This window comes from Mauremys reevesii, linkage group 5 (genome assembly GCF_016161935.1).
Source record: "Mauremys reevesii isolate NIE-2019 linkage group 5, ASM1616193v1, whole genome shotgun sequence".
NCBI classification, from domain to species: Eukaryota; Metazoa; Chordata; order Testudines; family Geoemydidae; genus Mauremys; species Mauremys reevesii.
Genome location: NC_052627.1, coordinates 54454905 through 54479696, shown reverse-complemented (window position 1 = coordinate 54479696; position 24792 = coordinate 54454905). Strand labels below are relative to the sequence as shown.

General features: G+C 39.4%; 1 protein-coding gene across 4 annotated transcripts in view; it reads right to left on the bottom strand.

Moving 5' to 3' along the window:
• Positions 1 to 24792, bottom strand: part of LOC120405665 (hedgehog interacting protein) — a 106862-nt gene that overhangs the window by 78011 nt on the left and 4059 nt on the right. For all 4 annotated transcript variants that reach the window (XR_005598756.1, XM_039539356.1, XM_039539355.1 and 1 more), the window contains exons 2-4: positions 20942 to 21137; positions 12037 to 12193; positions 11036 to 11237 (exon numbers count right to left, since the gene is read on the bottom strand). Coding sequence is in view for 3 of the 4 variants with exons in the window: in XM_039539356.1 (XP_039395290.1) it covers positions 11036 to 11237; positions 12037 to 12193; positions 20942 to 21137 (555 nt within the window). In the remaining variant the exon portion in view is untranslated. The remainder of the gene's footprint in view (positions 1 to 11035; positions 11238 to 12036; positions 12194 to 20941; positions 21138 to 24792) is intronic.

Sequence of the window (24792 nt, the reverse complement as noted above, 5' to 3'; positions counted from 1 at the left end):
ATAGAATAACAAATAATCTGATTTTACCCATAAACAGACTGATTATAAAATACTTTATCGTGTTATCTTATTTTTTTCAATAGTACCCATTCTCCTAGTGGCTACGAGGCTCCTTACATTTTCTTTAGAAGTAGTTATGATATTCTACCTTTTGATTTAAGAGCTATAGATAATAAACATCTTATGCAAAAATATTTTGGATGTCTCAGAGTAACCAAGGAGATGATGCAGTAAACTTGTGGATGAAATTGATTTTATTAAAAAATCGTATTTGTTCTCAAGTTTTAATTAATCTTGGTCAAACGCTTTGTCAGTCATGTGATTATACTACAGGCCTATAATATAATGGAAGTGGCAGCAACTGCTCTAATTAAGGTTGAATAACAGGTTCCATTTCATACTTCATTTTAAATTGTTTGTAACATCTTAAAATTTTCTCGAGTTGGGTTTCTGCCCAAGGGTGAGTTTTTCCACAGAGTTTGAGCAAAACTCTTCAGCTACTTTTGAGCAAAGATAATGGGGGAAAATAATAATAAAAAAAACACCAACCAAAACCCAGTAATCTTATAATAAATAATTGTAATTTTTTTTGAACAGCCCTATTGCCAGTTCAGCTGAGAGATGAAAGCTAAAGTTTGGAATGGAAATAGCCCTCATCTTGTTGGACGCAAAAGGGGTTACAAAAGGAGTTGTGTGTACTTTGTAGAGTGCATTCAGGGCTTAAAATATGATGCCTCAGGCAACGATTTAGCAAAGCATTCAAGCATATGCTTAAGTCCTAGCACTTTCTTAAAGTTCAGAATTTACTTAAGTGCTTTGCTGAATCACGACCCTAACCTTCAATTCTCAAGATGATTTACTCATCAAGCATAGTCAAAATAATTAAAGGTACATTTGCACCTTCAATTCAGTGTAATAACTGCAGATACATACCTTGCATCTAAAGTTGTGGAGATATCTTGCACAATATTATATTTTATTATTTGAGTAATCATGTAGTTAAAGTCACCAAGGGGATAGAGTATAGAAGTTTCACATGCTAACCCTGGGGTTGTGTTTAAAGTTGTTTGTGGGGGCAAGGAGCTCATTTCATGAGTGTCCAGCTACCCTGAGCAGCTCTGGAATATTTGGGGTATTTGACTCCCAGCCTTATAGATAGCCTAATTAATACTTGCTAGTCCCCTTTAATGTACTTGTACTGAACAAAAAGAAAAGGAGTACTCGTGGCACCTTAGAGACTAACATTTATTTGAGCATAAGCTTTCATGGGCTACAGCCCACTTCATCAGGTGCATAGAATGGAACATATAGTAAGAAGATGTATATACATACAAAGAACATGAAAAGGGGGAAGTTGCCATACCAACTCTAAGAAGCTAATTAATTAAGATGAGCTATTATCAGCAGGAGGGAAAAAAAACTTTTGTAGCAATAATCAAGATGGCCCATTCCAGACAGTTGACAAGAAGGTGTGAGGATACTTAACATGGGCAGATAGATTCAGTTTGTGTAATGACCCAGCCACTCCCAGTCTCTATTCAAGCCCAAGTTAATGGTATCTAGTTTGCAAATTAATTCTAGTTCAGCAGTTTCTCGTTGGAGTCTGTTTTTGAAGCTTTTCTGGTGCCACAAGTATTCCTGTTCTTTTTGCGGATATAATCTAAGGGTACGTCCAGACTACCCACCGGATTGGCAGGTAGCAATCAATTTATTGGGGATCAATATATTGCGTCTCATTTAGATGTGATATATTGATCCCCGAACGCGCTCTCGTTGATTCCAGAACTCCACCAGAGCAAGCGGCGATAGCGGAGTCGACGGGGGGAGCTGTGGCCGTCGATCCCGCGCCGTGAGGACGGGAGGTAAGTCGAAATAAGATACATTGACTTCAGCTACGCTATTCCCGTAGCTGAAGTTGCGTATCTTACATCGACTCCTCCCCCGCCCCCATGTAGACCAGGCCTAACACGGCTGCTACTTTGAAACCTTGTACTGAACAGTTAAGCTGTTAGGGTATATCTAGAGTGTTCCTAAGAAGTGATTCAATAATTTAAATGGAGCATGTGTACTTAAAACAATTAAAGTGACATTTACATTTGTATTCACTGTAACAACTTCAGAAAAGTATTGACCATTAAAATAATTACAAGGAACTTTATAAGAATATCACACTTCAAAAACTCTGAAATCATAAGTATGTAAAGACAGTCTTACTGGGTAATTTGATGGTTTAAAGAAATGAAGACGCATATGTGGTTTAAAATTTATGGAAACTTTCTATTAAAATTTAAGCCATTGTGACAAGGAAAAAAGATTCATAGCAGAAGGTGTCTGAGATCATGGCTCATATATTCTTATATCATCTTATATATTCATATCATCTAGCTCATATATTCTTAACAGCCTATCATCAGCATCATTTCACTGACATATATTTTCTCTTTTGGGGTTTTCTTTTTTTTCTTAGAGGCCTCAAAGGCTTTGCCCTATTATTCTGGTGTTTTCATTAGTCTTACTAATAAAAGATTATTATGTGTTTTGTTTTATTTTAAAGTTGATCTCTATACAGTATAACTTGGTGTGATAATGCCGCAAAGGCAGTTTTAAGGATACCCATTTCACTCAGATTTCTACTTCAGACACTTGGGTGAAATTGAATTGCTTGGCTCAGGGCCAGCTTTAGGCCAGTTCCCCTCGATTCCCCGGAATCGGGCCCCATGCCTTAGGTGCCTTTAAAAAATTTTTTACTCACCCGGTGGCAGTCCGGGTCTTCGGTGGCATTTCGGCAGTGGGGGGGTCCTTCGGTGCCACGGAAGACCCGGAGCGAGTGAAGGACCCCCGTCCTTCAGTGCTGTGGAAGACCCGGAGCGAGTGAAGGACACTCTCCCCCACCCCCCGCCACCGAAGTGCTGCCGAAGACCCGGACCGCCGCCGGGTATTTGAATCGGGCCCCGCAGTTCCTAAAGCCAGCCCTGGCTTGGCTTATAATGCAGTCCTGTTGCTGATTCTATAACTCCATAGTCAATATATATATATTAAAGCCTCTAATACCAAATGCTACAATAAAATAAAAATGATTTAGGGACAATTAGTGGACAAGAAATGCCGCTTGAGTTTAGGGTTGACAACTTTCTAATTGCACAAAACCGAACACCCTTGCGCTGCCTCTGCCCTGCCCCTTCACTGAGGCCCACCCAGCCCCACCCTTTTTCTGAGGCCACACCCCCACTCACTCGAGTCCCCCCTCCCTCTGTCACTCGCTCTCCCCCATCCTCACTCACTTTTACTGGGCTGGGGCAGGGGTTAGGGTGTGGGCTCTGGGATCAGGGTGGAGATGAGCAGTTTGGGGTGCAGGAGAGGGGCTCTGGGCTGGGGCCAAGGGGTTTGGAGTGCAGGAGCGGGCTCAGGGCTGGGGCAGGAGAATGAGATGTGGGAGGGGGCGCAGGCTCTGGCTGGGGGTGTGGGCTCTGGGGTGGGGCCGGAGATGAGGGGCTTGGGGTGGAGGAGGGGGCTCCAGGCTGGGGCCGAGGGGTTTGGAATGCAGGAGGGGGATCAGGGCTGGAGTACGGGGTTGGGGTGCGGGAGGGTGTGCGGGGTGCAGGCTCCAGGAGGGTCCATGAGGGGGTTCTGACCTGGGGCAAGGGGTTTGAGGTGCGGGCTCTAGCTTGGTAGCGCTTACCTCAGGTGGCTCCCGGATGGCAGCGTAGCATGGATAAGGCAGGTTCTCTGCCTGCCCTGGCTCCGCACTGCTCCCGGAAGTGGCCAGTATGTCCGGCCCGTAGATGGAGATGTGGTCAGGCGGCTCTGCGTGGTGCGCACAGCCCGCACCCATAGGCAATGCCCCCACAGCTTCCATTGGCCAATGTTTCCAGCCAATGGGAGCTGCGGGGCCTTGTCCTGGGGGTTAGGACAGCACAGAGAGCTTCCCTGACCGCCCCTGCACCTAAGGGATGGACATGGTGGCCACTTCTGGGGAGCTGCGCAGAGCCAGAGGCACCAAAATCCTTTTACCTATAAAGGGTTAAGAAGCTCAGATAACCTGGCTGACACCTGACCCAAAGGACCAATAAGGGGGGCTCTAGGGGGGGGAAGGGGGCAAGGCTTTTGTTTGTGTGCTCTTTGTTTTTGGGTGTGTTCGCTCTTGGGACTACGAGGGACCAGATATCAATCCATGTTCTCCAAATCTTTCTGCACAAGTCTCTCATATTTCAATCTTGTAAGTAACAGCCAGGCAAGGTGTGTTAGTTTTATCTTCGTTTCCTCAACTTGTAAATGTTCCTTTTGCTAGAGGGTTTACCTCTGTTTGCTGTAACTTTGAACCTAAGGCTAGAGGGGGTTCCTCTGTGCTCTTTGAATCTGATTACCCTGTAAATTTATTTTCCATCCTGATTTTACAGAGATGAAGTTTACCTTTTCTTTTAATAAAGTTCTTCTTTTAAGAACCTGATTGATTTTTCAATGTTTTAAGATCCAAGGGTTTGGATCTGTGTTCACCAGGACTAACTGGTGACGGGATTACCAAGCCTTCCCAGGGAAAGGGGTGTAGGGGGATATTTCTTAAGCCTACCCAGGAAAAGGGATGTAAGGGCTTGGGGGGATAGTTTGGGGGAAGAGGAACTCCAAGTGGTCTTTCCCTTTTTTTTGTTAAAGCACTTAGTGGTGGCAGAGTACCAGGTTTTAACCTAAACTGGTAGAAATAAGCTTAGGGGGCTTTCATGCGGGTCCCCACATCTGTACCCTAGAGTTTAGAGTGGGGAAGGAACCTTGACATATGCATTAGTCAAATACAAGTTATCAGGCTCAAAACAGGGCTAACTGGATGAAAATCAGTGGCCTGTGATATGCAAGATGTCAGACTAGATGATTAGTAGTTAAAAAAAATCTTACAACAAAACTATGCCGTGAAAATCAATGCAAGACAAAAATCAGAAAACGTGTTTCTCTTGGTAAATTTTGTCCTTGTTATAGAACTTGGAAGGAACACATGTAGAATACTAATCTGTAACTCAAAACCAGTTTTATCAGGCCAAAAAATGGGGCTGAAAAATCCGGGGAACAAGATAGCAGAGTCTATATGATAGGCTACTCTTGCCACCAAGTCCGTTGGTTGCCCCTTGGCACAAGCACTACCCACTGGAGGCTCCCCATAATAGATATCGTGGGTGGGTAGAGGTGGGAGAGCCAAGGAGTTCCCACTCTGTGGCCAGAATGAAATGTGCCTGAAAAATACTGGAGATAGCCAGCTTCTGCAGTAAGCCCTTCCAGGGCTTCTAAAGACAAGAAGAGGAGATAGCCAATTTAGGAACTACTATGGTAGCAGGACATGTCTGCCAGCCATGCTGCCAGTGAAGATTAGTGGTTGAGAGACGTGCAGAGACAAGTTGGGAACATGCTTCTGGCCAGGGTCCCCAGGGTCTGGACTTTCTTTCCCCATGAATGCTGGGGGTCTATGTATTTGAGAAGTCTTCCTTAAGGTTCAGGCCACCACCATCCTCACATGAGAAGACAGGTTTAGGCAGTATGTCTTTGGGCTGTGATAAAATATTTACTCAGCCTTAATGTACTTATGCTAACATAATGTTAGCATAATGCACATCTGAGTGCATATAATATCCCCCATTTTCTTTTGATTAAAACCCTGAGAATTAACTCCCCTCACTCAACACACTTGACTGTATTGTGCCATCAATTTTTAAGCAGAAATGCCCATTGATTGCAATGGAGCTTAAAAATTAAAAATATTCAGGGGGACGACTGTGAAAAATCCACCAGATCATCCCATTTGTGTGTTGAGGCTAGCTGCTTCACAGAAGGGGAAATGGGCACTGTCAGCAAACTCCACTATGTGGATCACCAAGCAGATCAGAGGAGCAAAAACACCTCTGCACTCTGTACCACTGGCAGTGTGGCTCATTCCCTGACAATATAGTCATTGACTTCACCATACCTGTGCATTGTTTCTCTGTTCATGGATCTGACCACCAATGCCATAGTCAGGGACTTAATACTAGTCAGACCACCACTAATGTTCATGGCTATTTGCTCTTTGTACAAGGGGACCATACCACATATGGGGGCTTCCTCCTCTGCATCCCAGTGACAGATATGGCAATTTCCTGCAATATCTTTGACAGATATTATTGAATTAGTTCAACTAGCTTTGCAGTCCATTGTCCACTGTGTTATTACTTCGTATATAGACAGGCCCTCAGTCTTTCAGATATAAATACAAATTAATCAGAAATTTTTTAAACTGCTGTTTTCAGGGAGGTTAAACCCTGGTTGTAAAAATAAAATGTAACACACACAGCCTAACCCAGTACATTTTCATCAAAAAGTGAAAATATTGTTTCTTAGTTATACCAAACCCAAAATGGGGGGGGGGGGAAGAAATTGTCAACAGTTCTTATTCATTTCAGAGGGAAATCTTCATATGACATGCACAGGTAACTGAGTGAAAGTCCTATGTCCTGTGTTCTACCGGAGGTCAGGTTAGATTATCTAATGGTTGTTTCTTCTTTAAAACCTATGGATCTATGAAAACGATGGGAAAAGTGAGAATATAGCTTTTTTGATATTTTGAGGGAAAAAATGGCCAAAATGTTACCTTTAGAAAAACAAAAAGAACAGGAGTACTTGTGGCACCTTAGAGACTAACAAATTTATTAAATTAAATTAAATTTAAATAAATGTTAGTCTCTAAGGTGCCACAAGTACTCCTGTTCTTTTTGTGAATTCAGACTAACACGGCTGCTACTCTGAAATCCGTCATTTAGAAAAACACTGCACCTAAACATTTTGGGCGTGATTCAGATCTCTCATTACTAAAACTCCATTGACTTCACAGTAGTTACTCTTGAATTTACACCGCTGTAAGGAGAGAATCAGGTTCATTGTAACAAGAATGTACACAGACAGCTTCCCTTAGTATTACATTAGTGAGAATTAAACATGTTTAACCCCCTTTTGTATTGTAAAGAGAAGAGATCTCTTATTCAGACAGCCCACACACAGCTACAACAGACCTGAGCCATTCATGGTCAATTATGTCAGTAATCTGCATACTAACATCCTGAAGCACTAATTATCAAAATATGCAGACTGTAAAGATTCTGGAGAAATAACTGCATTTAAAAAAAATTGAAACAGGGATTACGTTAACATGAACTAGATACCTTGTGCCAGCAGGGTCTACACAGGGCAGTTATAGTGCAACATGTTAGAGCCTTTTAGAAATTGCTCCCCTCCAGGGCGTTTTGCCAGAATCAGGTATTCGTATCCCCAGTATTATTTTTCTATGTGAACGGTGTCTGTAGTTGCCACAGGGATGTTATGTGACTGTGACTGGGAAGGAAGGTGATTACTGTGACTGGGAACGAGAAGGAAAGTGGCCCACGGGATGTTCTGTTATGATGATATACACTGTAAAAATGTTTGAGAACTCCTGTTTTAAAATAATCATTAGGGAATATTTGGTTTTATTTGTTCACTTTTACTTTTTCAAGTTATTGGGTGTTTTATATAACTATTAGTGCAGTTAAGCTGCGTGTTCTCATTTTAAGCATTCTCCTGCCTTCCTCTCCCCATCTATCAGCTAGTGTCCTGCTTCCAGCTACTTCTCCTTCCTTCTTCCTCTGCAGAATGCAAAAAGGCCTCCACCCATTCAAGCCCCCAACCCACTAGAAAGCACTAGAACATCCATAATTCCCTCTAACTGGAGGGTCTTTGGCTTCTTGCTTCTCTTTCCTTTGCTCCCAGTCTTCCAGCTAAATTAGCACTACTGGCTCTATGGTGGTGACTCTTTCCCAGTGCTGACTGATCTCCCCTTTTTTGTAGATTGGTCAAATGGAATGAGTCAGTCAGGACTATGGAAAGGTGGGACAGGCTGCGGGGGGGGAGGATTCTTGACAAAAGGGTGATTCATACCTAATGTATCACACTAATAATTTTTTTAACACTGTGCTCTCCAGAAAGCCGTTGGAAATTAGAGTACCCAGGTGTAAATCATCTAGGAATTAACTGAAATTATTTAATGGTCTGATTTGACTGGCTAAATAGTGGGCTAAAGTACTTATTTGGACAAATTCTGCTTTTCATTGACATTAATTGAGTTGTACTAGTATTAAACAAGAGGAGAATTTGTTCCATTGTGTGCAATATGTAGGCACAAAGAGCTAAGTCTGGGTTTGTGCTTTAGAATTGGCTATTCATTGCTTACCTTTTTAAACACCTTTAATTTAGCTTATTAAAGATATGTGTCTCAACATTAGACAATAGCTAACTGCTGCAGTATTTCTAGGACATATGCAAACACATGCTGACCCATAATGATTTGCTAGAATTCCCAGTAACAACTTTTGCCTTAATGTGATATATGCTATCATGTGCCAACAGTGCCCCTCTGCCATGTACATTGGCCAAACCGGACAGCCTCTATGTAAAAGAATAAATGGATAAATCAGACATCAGGAATGGTAACATACAAAAGCCAGTAGGAGAACACTTCAATCTCTCTGGACATTCTATAACAGACTTAAAAGTATCCATCCTTCAACAAAAAAACTTCAAAAACAGACTTCAAAGAAAAACTGCAGAACTAAAAATCATTTGCAAATTTAACACCATTAATTTGGGCTTGAATAGGGACTGGGAGTGGCTGGCTCACTACAAAAGCAACTTTCCCTCTCTTGGTATTGACACCTCCTCATCAATTATTAGGAGTGGACCACATCCAACCTGATTGAATTGGCCCTGTCAGCACTGGTTCTCCACTTGTAAGGTAACTCCCTTCCCTTCATGTGTCAGTATAACAATGCCTGCATCTGTAACTTTCACTCCATGCATCTGAAGAAGTGGGGTTTTTACCCATGAAAGCTTATGCCCAAATAAATTTGTTAGTCTTTAAGGTGCCACCGGACTCCTCATTGTTTTTTTGCTTGGGAGGGTTCCTGTGTGAACCAAGTGAAGTATGTGTGTATATACAGTATATATGAGAAAAGAGATGTATGGGAGTGCTTGTGTGAGTATTCACAACACATGGTTTGGTGATATCCATGTGATAAACTGCAGAACTATGTCATAAATTGCAGTTATCATGTACATTTGACTGCATCACATGTATTTACTTCACCACTCATCAGTAATGCAGCCATCCCAAACTCAGACTTATAAACGCTTTGCCAAGATTTGAAATATCAGGAGTCTAAAGTTAGTCTCTCTAAATCTGTATTTATATGCCTAAATAAGTGGGCTAATTTTCAAAGTGCTGAACACTTAGCAACTTCCATTAATTTTTAGTGGGAGCTGCTGGGTGCTCAGCACTTCCTGAAAACCAAGGGGAGGTGCTGATTGGCGGGGCTGCTGGTGGGTGGGTGGGAGAGGGTGGCGGAAGCTGCTGGGGGGCTGAAGTATGACTGTGGCTCTTTGGCAATGTACATTGGTAAATTTTGGCTCCTTCTCAGGCTCAGGTCGGCCACCCTGGTCTAGTATATCTCTGTTAACAGCAACTAGGCCTTTATATGATGCCCATCGCCATGATGTGTAAGGACACTCAGAACACCACATCACACCAGAACATGCTCCTTTTATATTTGTTGTGTATTTTGTCTTTATTTCTTCTTTTGTCTTGGAGCTCAGTAGCTGAAGGCAATCCACATAGGCACAAAGGCAAGGGTTCAATAAATCACAAAATCATAGAAATTAGTTCTTTGTTTGAAAGAAACTACTGTATTTTGCATTTATTCCTCTGTTTCAAAACAAACCCAAAATTATCCAAACACTCTCTCAGAAAGGTCTATCTGAAACCGGCCTGTTGGCATTGTAGCTGATGCACAAAAAGCCTATTTATCATGTAATAAATACTTTAGATAAACATAGCTCATTTTCATATTTATATTTTTTTCATTTCACTGAAGCAAGTCCATGAGTTATTTCAGGTAAAGAGGCTTTTTATGAAGTTAGATTGCAGTTATTTGATGCAAAGCCTGATTACAAAGCTTAATTCCAATTTTACATATCGCATAGTAGGATTTCAGCTGAGTTATCAGCATAAACATTTACATAAGTAAATATTGGAATAAAATATAGATGGGTTCTGACTAAAATATCACCTGGTAGCCTTTGGATTCTCTTAAGTTTACTTATCCCATGATTTTATTGTCGTATCTAGAAGTTCTGCCTTGAAAACCGTCATCTCCAGGAATAATAATGCCACATCATTACCCAATCATCAGGGCCCCATTCCAGCTCCCATTAAAGTCAATAGTAGTCTTTGTGCACAGTGCTTTAATAAGAGCTTGATCAGCACTAGAAAAATTCGCTAATCTGTAGACATACGTTTAGAGGTGCAATAACATTTTTTAGGGTACAGGTTGCGTGCTGCACATTTTTAGATTATACCACAGACAATGGGCAGTTTTTGTAGTTTTCAGGGATTAAAGGAAGGGGGAGGGGAAGCACAGCTCCCCCTATGCTAAAAAGCACAGGATAGCTCCCCCTCCTTCTTGGATGGTGTGGTGAGAGCTCCCCCTTCTGTATGCTTCTATAATAACCACTGGTAATACCAAAAGATTCAAGTGGGAATAATTCCTTAAATGGCTCATGCCTGCTCCCACTGAAGTCAATGCCAAAGTTTGGCAAACTTCAGTAGTAGCATAATCAGGCCTAAATGATGTAAATGTGGAGATAACTTTGTGATCATGGTGCTGTACATCCTCCGGTACATTCAAGAGGAGGAAACAATAAAAGCACTGAATACAGTTCTTATAATCATGTCTTTCCCCTTTACTTAACCAAAGAAAGCAAACTCCTTCATTATGCTCCCTTTCCTTATCAGTTGGAACTCTACTATATTTCATATTTGCTCCTTATCTTCTATGTAGAATACTTTTTCCTTAAATTAAAATATTTTCCTGAAAAAATTGCTGATGCTCCCCATGGTTTTGATTTTAAATGAATAGCACATACAGGGAGGGTAATAAATAATTAGATTAAAATATAAGTAGATGTTGAGAGAGAAATAAAAAAGAATTCCAACCTTTATTCCACTTTGAACAAGCTTGTGTATGTCCAAAAACGGTTCCTTAATTATGTCCCCTTCAGGAGTGAAAATCTTCACATATCCTTCCTTCTCAAGGATAAAGAGACGATGTGATCCATCCCCACAGTGCACTGCACCAACAGGCTGCCTCAAACCACTCACAACCTCCTGAATACAGAAGCAGTTGTGCTTGTGCTTTCTAAAGAAATCAGAGAAAAACAGTGAGACTTTTTTATTATTATTATTTTGCAATAGATACAGTTCACAGAACTTTCACATAACATTGCCCCTGAGAACTACAATACAAGGTTCCTAAAGTGGTATTACAGGGATAATTCTAAAGCCCATATTCTGTCCTCAGATGCACTGTGGCCACTCCTGCTGAAGTAAATGAGAGTAACCTGTGTACATCCAAGAGCAAAATTTGGCTTTATATAGCTGGGAGTTAAAGTAAAGTAGCCTGAGATCTGAGAGCCAGGGGAGGGACAGCAAAATTCACAGAGAGGAAAGTAAAATTTTTATAGGAAAATTCTCTCCTAAAGTAAGCATTGCAAATCCCAATGACTTCAGAATTTGATAAAATTTTCCTTATTTTGGAGCAGTATACTTAAATAACATAATCCAATTTATTCACAGTAGTGGAAAATATACAAGAGAAAAAAATGCCATATGCATAAAAACAGATTTGTTAATAAATTATTCTAGAGAGAACCTCCATACTGCTGTGAACTATTAGTAATAAATTTCAGATCAAAGTGACACACATGAAATACATATGAATCACAGAGAAGCCTGGCTCATAATACTCTATTGGTTACCTACATATCAAAAGTATCTTAGCTAATGTGATTAAAAAAAAGGCACTTAAACAGCAGCAAAAGAAAATAACATCTGGAGCACACAGCTGCAGAGCATAAGCACAGACTGAGCTGATTCACTGTGAAAACCACAAAGATTTGTCAGTTTTTTTAGATTAAACAGCATTTATCTTTATGAACCTGCTGATCTCTTCCACTTTGTCATATTCTTCCATCTGGTCCAAATAGTTAGAAGCTGGGCCTCGCACTTGTTTTCTTGGAAAATCTGGAAAGCACAAGCCACCATCTTTTCTTGCGTAGTAAAAGCAAAACTCATCAGCTGTAGTTTGGAGAAACCCTTAAAAATGTAAGAGAGCATACAAGTGTTTAGTGTATTGCCAAGGCTGCAGGTTTTTGTGCCTTCAACCTAATGTTCAAATGGGTTATATTCTGAGTGGAAAAATAAGCACTTTAAACAAAGTTCTGTCTTTAAACACAGATAGATGGAGTAATACCTTTTGTGGCTTACTCTTCTCTATTTCTATCACCCATTATTTGCAATGTAATTAAACAGGCAAAAAACTACTATGTTAAAATAATACTAAGGGTCAGTCATAAAAACATGAGAGAAAATTCAGTTAAAGTGGCCACGCACCTGTTGAAGTCAGCAGACCCCACTAATGAAGGACAATGTGTTGTAAAGCTCAAGCTATTGCAGCCTTAACTTAACTTTTTCTTGCTGTTTTGGTTTACAGCTGACCCTTAGCATTATTATTTTAACAACATTATATTAGAGAGTACTGGTTTTCATTTTGTTTTTATGTTGCTAACTGCCAATCAAATAAATGATGGTATTTTCCATTGATTTATGAAAGGGTGTAAAAACTTCATATCAATATCTTAAAAACTTCATGAAGCATTGGCACCAAAAGACAGTCAGTATAAATGGTGCATGAGGAGTTGTCTCAAAAAGAGAGGACTAAGGATAAAACAGAACTTCATTTATATTCAGGTATTCTTAGAGCTCTGTGGTTAGTACTCTGCCCTAGCACAGGAGAACCTGAGGTTCAATATCACAGACTAGTTCTTCACTCTCCAGCACCTAAGAGGAGGGAGTGCCTCATCCTCTTTTGTAGCTATACTTGTAGCCTATCTAAAGCAAGTGTGTATGGGTTCTGTAAACTGTCTTTAGCTGAAAGGAGTTCTTTAGGTTAGGGGTTATTTAAAGAAGGAGTCTGAAAACCAGAAGAAAAAAAAAAGAAAGAAAAGAAATAGAGATCTATGAGGAAGAACAGTGCTGCTGTTGACTTTTTAATACATTCCAATAACAGCAAGACTATTACTTTCTACCCATAGACCTATTTTTAGTAAGTTTCACCCATTTTTAATCTTCTTTATCAAGCTCACGTGTACATCAGAAGGCAGAATTTGGCCCATTATATAGAGTGTGTGGGGTTTTGAATAAAATCAGCAAGATAGTCTGGTTTAGAACATCTTTAAGTTCCCTTTGCACTGCCAGAGCAATGCAAAAGGAGACTTTGCATGGGTCAGGATTTGGGCCATGGTATATATAGAATTAATAATGATGCAGTATATAGTATAAAAGTTTTATTGGCACTCAGTTGGGATCATCAGCATAACTCTCATATAACTTCTCCACTTGTAAGTAATGCAGTTATCCCAAACTTATGTCAATAAAACTTTTGGACTTCAACTCACAATCATGTATTCTTCTCATATGAGTCCTCCTTTAATAAATAATATCCTGGTCATTCCAAATAATGGGCCAAATTCTGCCTTTGGGTAATAGAAAATAAAATTTGGAACACGTGATTGTGTGTTGTGGTATGAAGGTTTCATTGGCATGAATTTGGAGATTCAGCAAATATCAGTTGCTAGTGGCTGTTTCTAATTTATAGGAACTAGCACAAGAAATGCATGAGAAAATAAGATACATAATTTTCATATGGAATAAGTGAAGATTAATTGTGACATAAACACAGAACAGTATTCCAAGGCTCTGTAGATGTCAAGCTAGACCCAAAACCAATCCAGAATCTTGATGTTGAATTATTTGACTTCAGAGGGCACGACCGAGCTCTTAGTGATTTCTTTCTCTACATACAACAGACAATCAAGCTAAGTGCAATGGACATTTGGAGCTGTGGAATTGAGCATGTAGTAATGTGCCATTTTTATTAAGGACACATTTCTTTGTTCTGAAATTTTGTCTTCAATAAGAATAAATGGGAGTATGTGTGGATCACACTGGCCAGTATATGTTCATTTCTAATAACAGTCAGATGCAAACTCATTTAGCCAATGCCATATGGAATGTTCTTTACTTTTACATAAAGTGATTGACTTTATGCCTGTGGCTATTTGTCTCATGAAGTATTTTAGCATGTAAGCAAGTATGAAATGTACTGAACTTGTTTTTGCCATTCAACAAGCCCATTCCTTTTTCATATTCTATAACTCTGTTTTTAAAAACTGGGGTTTGAACTGAACTCTGAAACTCTACAGTGTCAATGGATGAACTTGCTAAGTTGTCAAAAAAGGATGGTGCCTCTATAAGGACAACTCCAATTGTGCATAATGGGTGGTATTTTGAAAAGTGCTCAGAGTTGGTCTAACTACTTCCATGGAAATTAATGGAGTTAGGCCAACTCTGAGCACTTTTCAAAATCCCACTCTGTATATGTTCCATCCAATTAAGGTCAATTTATCTTTGGATGTCTGTGCAATTCGAATTGACTTCAACGGGAGTCTGGCACATGCATAAAAAGGCAGAACTTGGCCCTTAAGCTTTATTCTGCCATGTAATAAGAAAGCATTTACTTAAAAAAATTCGCTGCCATATATTACATATACTAGATCAGATATGCAAACTGTCTCAATAAAGAAATATTTACATTAAATAAGGGGTCAAAATCCTACAGTTTTACTCTGTTCTTAGGAAAGCACACTACTACTGACTTCTCTGGGGTTTATGCCTAAGGGCTGTAAAGGCCCTCTGAATTTCTGTATCTCTTGCTATGGTTTTAAAGAACCTTACAGGCAATGACCAATTTTCTCTGCTCATTTTAAGTCTCTCTTGTTTTGCTAGGATCCCGGGGGCATTATGTTTCTTTATATTTGAAAAATGAATGGTAAAAATAGAGAGGAATCTGAGCTCAAGTTCCCAGTCTGTATATCCCTGAAGTTGAGGGATCAAGAAATCTAGATCTAAACCCATTATGTGGATTTGGGAATCAATCTGGATCCAAAACTTGCTAGGGAAGGTTGGAGCTTCCAGGCTCAGAAGCTATTTTCCTCCTCCCCCCAATCTCACCCTTCATCCCTATCTCACTATGTTTTTTATCACCCTTGACTCCTTCTAGCCTCTCTCCCATTGCAAGGTCACCCAGCCAACCCTCAGCCTTGGCTTCACTCACTAACAACTTCCTCTGCTCCTGAACTCATCCAGCTGAGCATCCTGGATGGCAGTCCCACAACCATGCTGATTTCTACCACTACAAATTCATTCTTTCCCTCTACAGCTCTTCCATCTCACTAGTCAAGAAGGACCACTTCTGCATTCTCATTCAATTCTGCCATTGCAAAGTTGCAACCACAGCTGCCTCTCTTAAACCTTTCCATTGCTCCCACCTTTCTAAGGTCAGGATGTCACTGATTTTTTTAATCAACAAGATTTGATGGGACCTCCCTTCTTCTCTCTCTAACTCCTCCTCCAAATCACCATCTCTCCTTCCCCCATCACCAAAACTGAGATTTCTTGTTTGCTCTCCTCCTCTAACTGCTCCAACTGCCCCAGCAACCCCTTCCCTTCTTCCCATCCTGATCTCCCTACTCCCCACTCTCCTTTTTTAACATTTTCTCTCAATCCAACATTCTCCAATGGTTCATTCCCTTCACGCTAAAAGTATGCTCTAATTTCATCCTCATAAAAAAAAAATCACCCTTGACCCCACTTACTTCTCCAACTACATTCTCTCTTCTCCCATTCATTTCCAAGCTCACTGAACATCCTCTCTACAACTGCTGTCTGGAATTCCTCTTCTTCAGCTCCATTCTAGACTCTTAATCTGGTTTCTCCCTCCACTGAAACAGCTTTCACCAAAGTCCCTAATATCATCTTCCTGACGAAATCTTCTACTATATCTCCAACTATTATCAACCTAACTTGCTACTTTTCAACCCATTGACCATGCTCCTCACCTTTTGTAACCTTCATCACTTTCTGGTTACTCCTACATCTCAAATTGTTCCTTTGGCATCTTGTTCAGTGGATGCCTTTTCTCCCTTTCTGTAACTTTAAAGAGGAGTCTTCAGTGGACTGATTGAGTCAGGTTCTGATCCGGCTCCAGCCTTTACCCACCACAATCATGGGGAGCCTGTGGTAAATTATCTTGGGCCTGTACCATGCTTGGAGTAGGTCAAGTCCAGAAATCACACCACTCACCCCTTTCTTGGGCCGTCTAGCCCAATGAATTAAATGGAGCTACATTGATTTATGCCACCTGGGTATCTGACCTAATTACTTTATTCCTGCTAACTTCATTGAGATAGAGAATATATATATTTTTAATGACTAGGGAAAATATTGTTCTGTTTCCTTGTGGTTTCTTTGTTCCATGATGATGGATTTTGAAAAGTTATGGGGGGCATAAGTGACCAGATTTCTAGCTTCACATTTGAAATTGTTGACAAAAAACATGCTCACCTCACTCTCCTCAACTCTTAGCTATGTTAGTGAGGTGACTCCAGCCAAATTCTTCCCTTGCTGAAACCTTTGGAGACTACCAGGTCAGGTGGTCACACAACTTAATCCCAGTGGATTTTTCAGGTGTGTGGTAATGGGCCTGCATACACCCAGCAGCAGTGTGGAACTGTTGCAGCCTCCACTAGAGACAGCCACACTGTAAGCCCTTGACATTTTTCAGCAAATACCAAATAACTATGAAAGTACTCCTGGAATTACAGTGCAGGGAGCGGTTATTCTCCCAGCATTTCTGCCATTTTGGTTTGAATGCCACTTGGTTAAAAACCCACTTCTAGATTCTGACTTTGGTAGCATCTGGAGCTGGATCTGCACACAATCACCACAACCAATTTTTGTTAAAAACAAGAATAATGGGCACAAGGAAAGAGGTAAGATGTTGAACCCCAGCTAATGTCAGTTTGCTTCCATGATACCATCTGGTGCTTCAAAAGTGAAGAAAAATGTGATTTCTAATTCAAAGAAGGGATGTAGGCCCCTTATTTGTGGCAAATCTTCAGCTTGGCTACTGGATTTGGGCACTGAGGATACATTGTGGAAGAATGGAAAAGAATCCTCTCCCCAGGCCATAGAGCAGTTGTGGAGCCACTCTGTGAATGAATCAGTCCCATAAGGCTAAGTACCTACTAATAGTTTTGACTTGCAGATGGAGAGAGAACTGTGGATGGATTTCTGGTGTTAGTCAGTAACAGAGCTGGTTCAGTTCAGGCTTCAACAGCCTCCATTGTCCTAATGCATCTATTCTTCTGTGGGAGGGGAGAATAGGAGGATAGTGTAGCAATAGAATAGCTGTCCCTAGCCCTAGTCTGCCATTGTTCTTCCCCTTACATTTGACTACCCCAAAATCCTTCCCCGGCTTGGATGTCAGAACCTTCTGTGGCTGTGGAGACAGGGATAGGTTTTTCCTCAGTGCATGTGGCTTCCATTGGCATTAATGGAAGTTATGCTATTGGCTGAAGGGAGAATAAATCCTCCCTTTATTTATTTAGATGTAAGAAAAACAGATAATAGGTCCACCCATCTCAAGATCTAAGAGCACCTTACAAAACTTAAAATTCATAATAATTAAATAAATTACATTAACAGACTTAAATTCAGTGCCCCAACACGCACTCAGACTGAGCTTCTATGTAAAATTCAGATGCTAAAATGAGATTAGACATCTGAGATAAAATAGGGAGCTTCTATACCATTCTTTACATCCTCATGTAGTACATATCCACACAACTTTTCCAAGTATTATTTGTATACAGCTTACTATATATATTTTGACCTTGTGCAAAAATGGGGGGTGGACCCGATCCTTCATTCCTTGTGTATTCAAAACTCCTGCTGAAGTAAGTGGGGATTTTGAATGCATACAAATACAAACTCAAGCTCATAATTAGTGGGGAAAATGTACTACTTTCATAGGTATTTCTTAACAAATCAGTCCCATAAGGCTAAATACCCTCTAATATTTTTGACTTGCAGATGGAGAGAGAACTGTGGATGGATTTCTGATGCTAGTCAGTAATAGAGCTGGTCTGAAAATGAAACTACATTTTAACAAAAAGAAATGTTTTTTTTCCAAAGTTGAAATTTCATTTCAACCAAAAATTGCTCACCAGCTCTAGTCAATAAAAAAATACTTATCATTCCTATATCACTTTATGGAGTAAAAACATGTTTGCCATCACCAACTATTCCTTATAATTCCCCTGTGATGTAGTTGAGTGGCATTCTGCCCACTGCACAGATGGAGAAACTGAGGGAGAGAAATTAATTGATGTGCTAAGTGCCAAACAGTGAGTCACTGGCAGGGGTATGATTAGAACTTAGGCCTGTTTACCTCCCAGCCCTGTGCACATTCCTCCAAGCCACATTGCCTCACAGGAGCTTGTTCTTTGCAGTTCATGTAGAAGCAGCAAAGAATCCTGTGGCACCTTATAGACTAACAGACGTTTTGCAGCATGAGCTTTCGTGGGTGAATACCCACTTCTTCAGATGCTTGCAATACTTAAGCTTGCATCTGAAGAAGTGGGTATTCACCCACGAAAGCTCATGCTGCAAAACGTCTGTTAGTCTATAAGGTGCCACAGGATTCTTTGCTGCTTCTACAGAACCAGACTAACACGGCTACCCCTCTGATATTTGCAGTTCATGTTAAGCAATCTAAATAATGAAGCATAGGTTGTGAGTTCTTTTTGTTTGTTTTTTCAATACTAGTCAAGTTTGTAAAGCTTTCAAATGGGAAACACAGATCTCACACATGGATTATAAAACTCAAATGAACTATGAATTTGCTTTTAAATGTACATATATATTTTGAAGGACACTCTAGAATTCTATAGGTCACTTTCCACAAAAGTGTGACCTGAATCTCAATACCTTCATGAAATATTAATACATGTGCCAATGACCACTCTGCCAAACAAATCAATTAACCCTGTCCGACATAAGTATGCAACAACTTTTTGTTAGTGTAGCCCACTCTCAGAACAAGTATTTAGAATGATTATTAGCATATGATTGATGTAGGAAAAATCCTATTCTAGCTAGCTTGTAAGCTCTTTCCTGCAAAGCACAGTGCTCTGTCCAGTGCTAAAGTTATGCTTTCATCTGGTTATCTTTCAAGGCAACCTGGGTGGTCAAAAAAGCACTTGACATCTTGATGCACTTCAGCAGTTTTACATATACACAAACTTTGTAGAAAAATAAATTTGTCATTCGTCACCACATATGTTGATCTGGGGAGTGAGGATCCTGAGGCTGTAGCTCCTGTGCTGCTCAGCCCATTCCCTCTCTATCCCCTCCTCCCTCTTTAACTTTTTTCCCTACAGAGCATTTTTCTCAGAAACTTAGACTCTAATGAAAAGATGATGTAAATGTTCAGCAGAATATACTCATCATTTGGGTTAGTTACAAACTTGTATTTAAAAAATACTCTTTGTGGTGGCTTCCAGGATGGGCCAAACGTTTACAGTATCTACTCTGTTATCTCTGCTCAGCAGGCAGTCTTGGCAACTATGATCTATTCTGCTTTGCTCTGGGGAATGTGATAAAGAGCAAGAAACAGCTGGTTTAAGAAAGCCTTAGAAACATCTCTGTAGTTTATAAAGACAATAATAATATTTTCATATTTGAATGGGTTTAGATACATGTTAAACCACACCAAAGGGAAAAATCAACTCTATTCAAAACGTTTTTGCAAGTCAATAAGAGAACACTACAGAAAAGTCCCGTGCCCCTGGGAGTTCAAAGAAAACAAAGTACATACTGTACATAAGCAATAAAAGCATTGCCCACTTAAAGCCATACCTATTACACAGCTCTGATGTTTTATGTTACAGTTTTACAGAACTGTTCATGTTATAAATGATTATTCGCAAGTTTGTCATGATCTTACCTAACTCAGAACTACATTATTTTATTTTAAATTTCACTGCTCAAAAAAATCACACTAGTTCAACTTTTTTCTGTGGTGTCAACAGTGTTTGGATAAGGAGAGAGGAACAGTTGAAGAAAGGGCAATCATAATTATATAAATGTTTTAGTCCTGTAATTACTGATGATGTTGTTTAACATAATAATCTTTTAAGACAATATTTTAACTTATTTAAAATGCAACTACCTTTGCAGGGCATCTTGTCAATCTTGTGTAAAGATGACATTTATGTGATGGCTACAGGCACCATGAGCCAAATTCCGCTTTCAGTTATGCCAAGGTAAACCCAGTGACTATGGCAGGGCCCTTCAGGGTCAGTTAAGAGCGGGATTTGGTCCCATGTTGTTAACAGCATCATGAAACTGATTCAAAGGGCACTGAAGTCAGTGGAAGGACTCCCACTGATTTCAGTGGGCTTTCAATTCTGGTGCATATGTTTAAAAACAATAATGTATGTGATTACCAAACCAGAAAAGGACACCTTAAATATTCAACATCTTTATACTACCTACACTATACTACAGCTTCTCTTTTCTTTCACTTTAAAAGCAATGTATCAGTTAGAAGAGCTTTATTATGGTTGGCTAATTGTTTTTATGCTTTGGGTGAACTAAGTGAAATTTCAATACAGAGAATAACTTATTCTGGTGATTTGAAAAGTTATAACATATGTCACTGTTTTTTCTAGAAATTCAAGAGGAGGCTGGGAAGAAAAAACCCAAATATTCACTTAAATAGGAAAGATCTACCTTCATGGTCCTGATTCTACAGTTCTTAATGTCTCTGGGGTTTTCCCGATGGAGGACTGCAGAATCTGATCCCAGATTTCTTAAGCAATAGAGAGCATTTAAATTTAGACATCTTTTTTTAGTCCATTATTTTGCTATAGTTTTTACCTGGTATTTGACCTCTGCAAGTATAATAGAATTCTTTACAATAGTCTTTGCACAGGAAGGGAAGAGCTAGTTCTCTTTCAGATTCTTCCCCTTTCTCAGGTGAATGGAATAGATTCTGAGCATGTGGTGAGCAGTGTGCACATTTGATTTCTTCCAGTAGCTTCACACATTCTGTGTTGTTGGTAACAGAAAATATCTGCAAGCCACAAACCAGAGACAAATAAACACATGACCTACTTCCCTGTCTTATACAAAAAGATTCTTTGAAATAATGTAAGTAAATCATGCTAATGTAACCAGTACAGTTATGAATCAGTAAAATGTGCCATATTTTAAGTCACCATGCTAAGTGAAAAATTAATACTATGAAAGAGAATCACGTGCAATAAATCATCAGATTTTAGAGTACTAACAAGTGCTTCTCTTTCCAAATGAAAATTAATTTACTCCCACTATTCAAGCCTGCAATCTCTTAATTGTGTGAGTAATTCTTGATCAGTGGGAATACTCACATAAATAAGAATTACTGGCATAAGCGAGGGCTGCAGGAACAGGCCCTATGTCCACTTCTCTTATAGGTGATGCTGAAAAATACAACTTCCAAGTCTAAATTACTTGCATAAGAGGCTCAGATTAAGAGTTACCTAAAGATTGAAAACTAAATTTCTAAAGTCAGAACACATTAGAAAAACAATCTCCAGGTATTTATAAAATAAGCAGGCTTTGGATTGTACTGTGAGCCTACTATTGAACCTCCTATGGTGGAATTCTCAAGGGATTCCTCTGAGTTTTCTGCTTTTAAATGCAATTATATTCATACATATGCCAATGTAAACTGTTGGTAGAGAAAACCTTAGATTTTCAGTAATTTCTGTTTATATGAAATAGAAAATATGAATTTTTCCTTAACATACAGTTTGTCCTATTATTCAATTTTAACTTTGTCCTTAATACTTAAGCACTACACCAGGCTTCATAATTTGTATAAGTAAACACAAGAGCTTGGGGAGTGCAATGTCAGCATACCATGAAAAATAAATGTTAAGAGAAAGCAGCACATTCTTCACTATTAGTCTGTAATATTATGCACTTCATAACTAATTGTAAACCACAGGGTACTAAGGGTTTGCTTTTCGATCTCTCAACCCAAAATTACATTACGGCTCAATCCAGCATTCACTGAAGCTATTGTGAGCTGGATCAGGCCTTATAGAACATAAAGCACAGCATCTCATTATTACTGATTTAGCATAATTATAAACAATTCTAATATACATATTTTTTAAAAAGTGATGCTACAAACATTTTATACAACCTTTCTTTTACTGTGCAAGTTCTCAGATCTCAGAGTGGATTTGATATTACTGTTTTTCACACTGTGAAGGACTCTGTGATGTTTCATTCTACTGTAACAACATTGATTAGTTCCTTTCAGAAAACATGCAGTAATATTGCTAAATTACCCTAGGTAAATCAAATAATTTAACTTGCATGGAGATTTTTGGCCCATAATTTGACTCATAATTATTGTTCCACAGCTCATCAATCATCTAGAATGCCTAAGGCCAGTAATATAATTTTGAACTCATCACTTTATTTCTGAATGAGAATCACATAACTTTGCTCCCAAATATCTGAGAGTGCTTTTTTATTGTTTTAAATCTGGCAAACAAAATATTAGCAATAATATGGCATTTTAAAAATCACATACAAAATATTAATTGCAGCAATCCTAATTCTGAATAAATCTACATTTTTTTTTATTTTTGAATTAAGCATTTCTCAAACTTTTGAAAGCCAGACCCTCTTCAGGAAAATGAAATTAATCATGCCCTATTCAGCCCTTCCATGTGCTGCCAAAGGATCCATCCCCCAAAACAAGCAGTCGCTCAAAGTAGTCCCATTGGCTTCAATTGGACCCACTAATGTCAGTAAGTAGAACAGTACTTGGCCTGCCTTCTCTGGTAGAATCCTCATTAATTTCAGAGTTTTTCTGGTTTGAGTCTGCAGGATCAGACCCTAAATAGTCTATTCTGTACAGTTCTTATATTGCCATCATCATCATCATAGTATCTGAGTGCCCTCTAGCAGCGCATTAAGCGACATGACTAACATCTGTCACGTGTAGTTGGCTCTCTCTCTTGTCCTTTCCACAATAAGAAAATTGTGTGTGCGGTGTAGTGTTTTGTTTTGGTATGGGGTTGTTTTGTTTTTTAAGTGTACACACTGATACGCGTTTGTATGAGAGAAGGTAAAGCTGAAGCGCACCTTGCACTTGGAGTAAAAGGTGGTGAGATTAATGTTGGCCCTTAGTTCCTCCTGTTCGTTCCAGTCTCAGACTAATCCCCAAGAAAGCTCAGTTTCCTGCACAGATGATCTTTGTCTTTATAGTAGAAAGTTTCATTATGCCTGAGGAGCAGAGTTGTCAGCCATGGTCTTCATCCAGGAATTTTAGCTGATCCTTTTAGATATGCTGAACCCAGGTCATTGAGGGCCTTGAAGATAACAACCATGATCTTGAACTTCATTTTCTTCTATAGGAAACCAGTGGAGGATAGGTCTTATGTGCGCATGGTAGACCATGCTGCTGAGTACACATTCTGTACCAGTTGGAATTTCCTTCAGGCTGATGGCTTCATGCCTAGGTATATTGCATTGCTGTAGTCCATATGTGAAGTGACAAAGGCCTATATAACAAAGACCAGGCCGTTGTTCACCATGATGGAACAGAGTCTCCTAGCCAACCACAGAGGTTAGACAACTTGTGGATGCTGACATGTGAGAGCTTAGCATCAGTGAGGAATCCAGGAGCACTCTTAATCTATGGATTGAATTGCCCTATTCTGAGTGTGTATTTACCACCAAGGAAACTACACCATGTTTGCAGACTCTTCAAAGTGCTTTCTTCTGTCCACTAGAATCACCTGTCTTCATCTCTAAGCTAATCTCATCCAAGTACTGGGATACGTTGGTGGTAGTGGTATATGAAGCATAGGACAATAATCAAAGAGGTAAATATTGAGTTTGTTTACTGAATTAACCCCACAACTGATGCAGGCATATTGCCATAGTTCTATTGGAAGGTACCAGTGCACATGATGAGAAAAAATACAAAAAGTCAAAAGCTAATTTATTTTTCCTTGTGGAAAATGCATTTAATTGCCCAGTTATAGTCAAGTAAAAAATGCTTGACTCCATTTTAACAGCTAAAGCTAAAAGGATCCTAATCCTCCTGACCAGCTGCCATCCACAAGGGGTTTGATTTTAGTCGGAGGAATTTAATCCCGCTCTCAATTTTTGGAATGTGTCTTGGTCATATAATAACTAATCAAAAGATTAGGTAATGGGACTCAATAAATTATCTGAAAATCAAGTACAATATTTTTATGTTAAGTTTCATGCTATTTGAGCATAGTAGGATGGTAAAACTTTGCTCTGTGTGAGGTCTGCAGTAGAAATACCTATTTGAAGGTAGATAGAATCATCATTCTAGCTTTGGTTTCAATAAATCAATAGCCTTACTGAAGTCAATTAAACAGATTTAGCCCAAGGCTGAAACACTGTTTAGAACACAGTATTTTTGGTGAACATATAATAATGACCTTTACCTTTAAAACTGACAATATCTTTGGTCTCTTAAAGAAATGCAAACTAATTTCCTGTATCAATTTTAAAAAGTTATATGTGAAACCATCAAATTTGCAGTGGTTTGCTGTGGAAAACATGTAAAACTTCCAAACATTATTGCGGCATGCATAGTAATGATTGTCTGCTGCTGACTAATTTACAACATCTGTAAGATCATCCTTTAATTTCTAGCCACAGGAAAGTAAGACTGGTAGAAGAAAGGT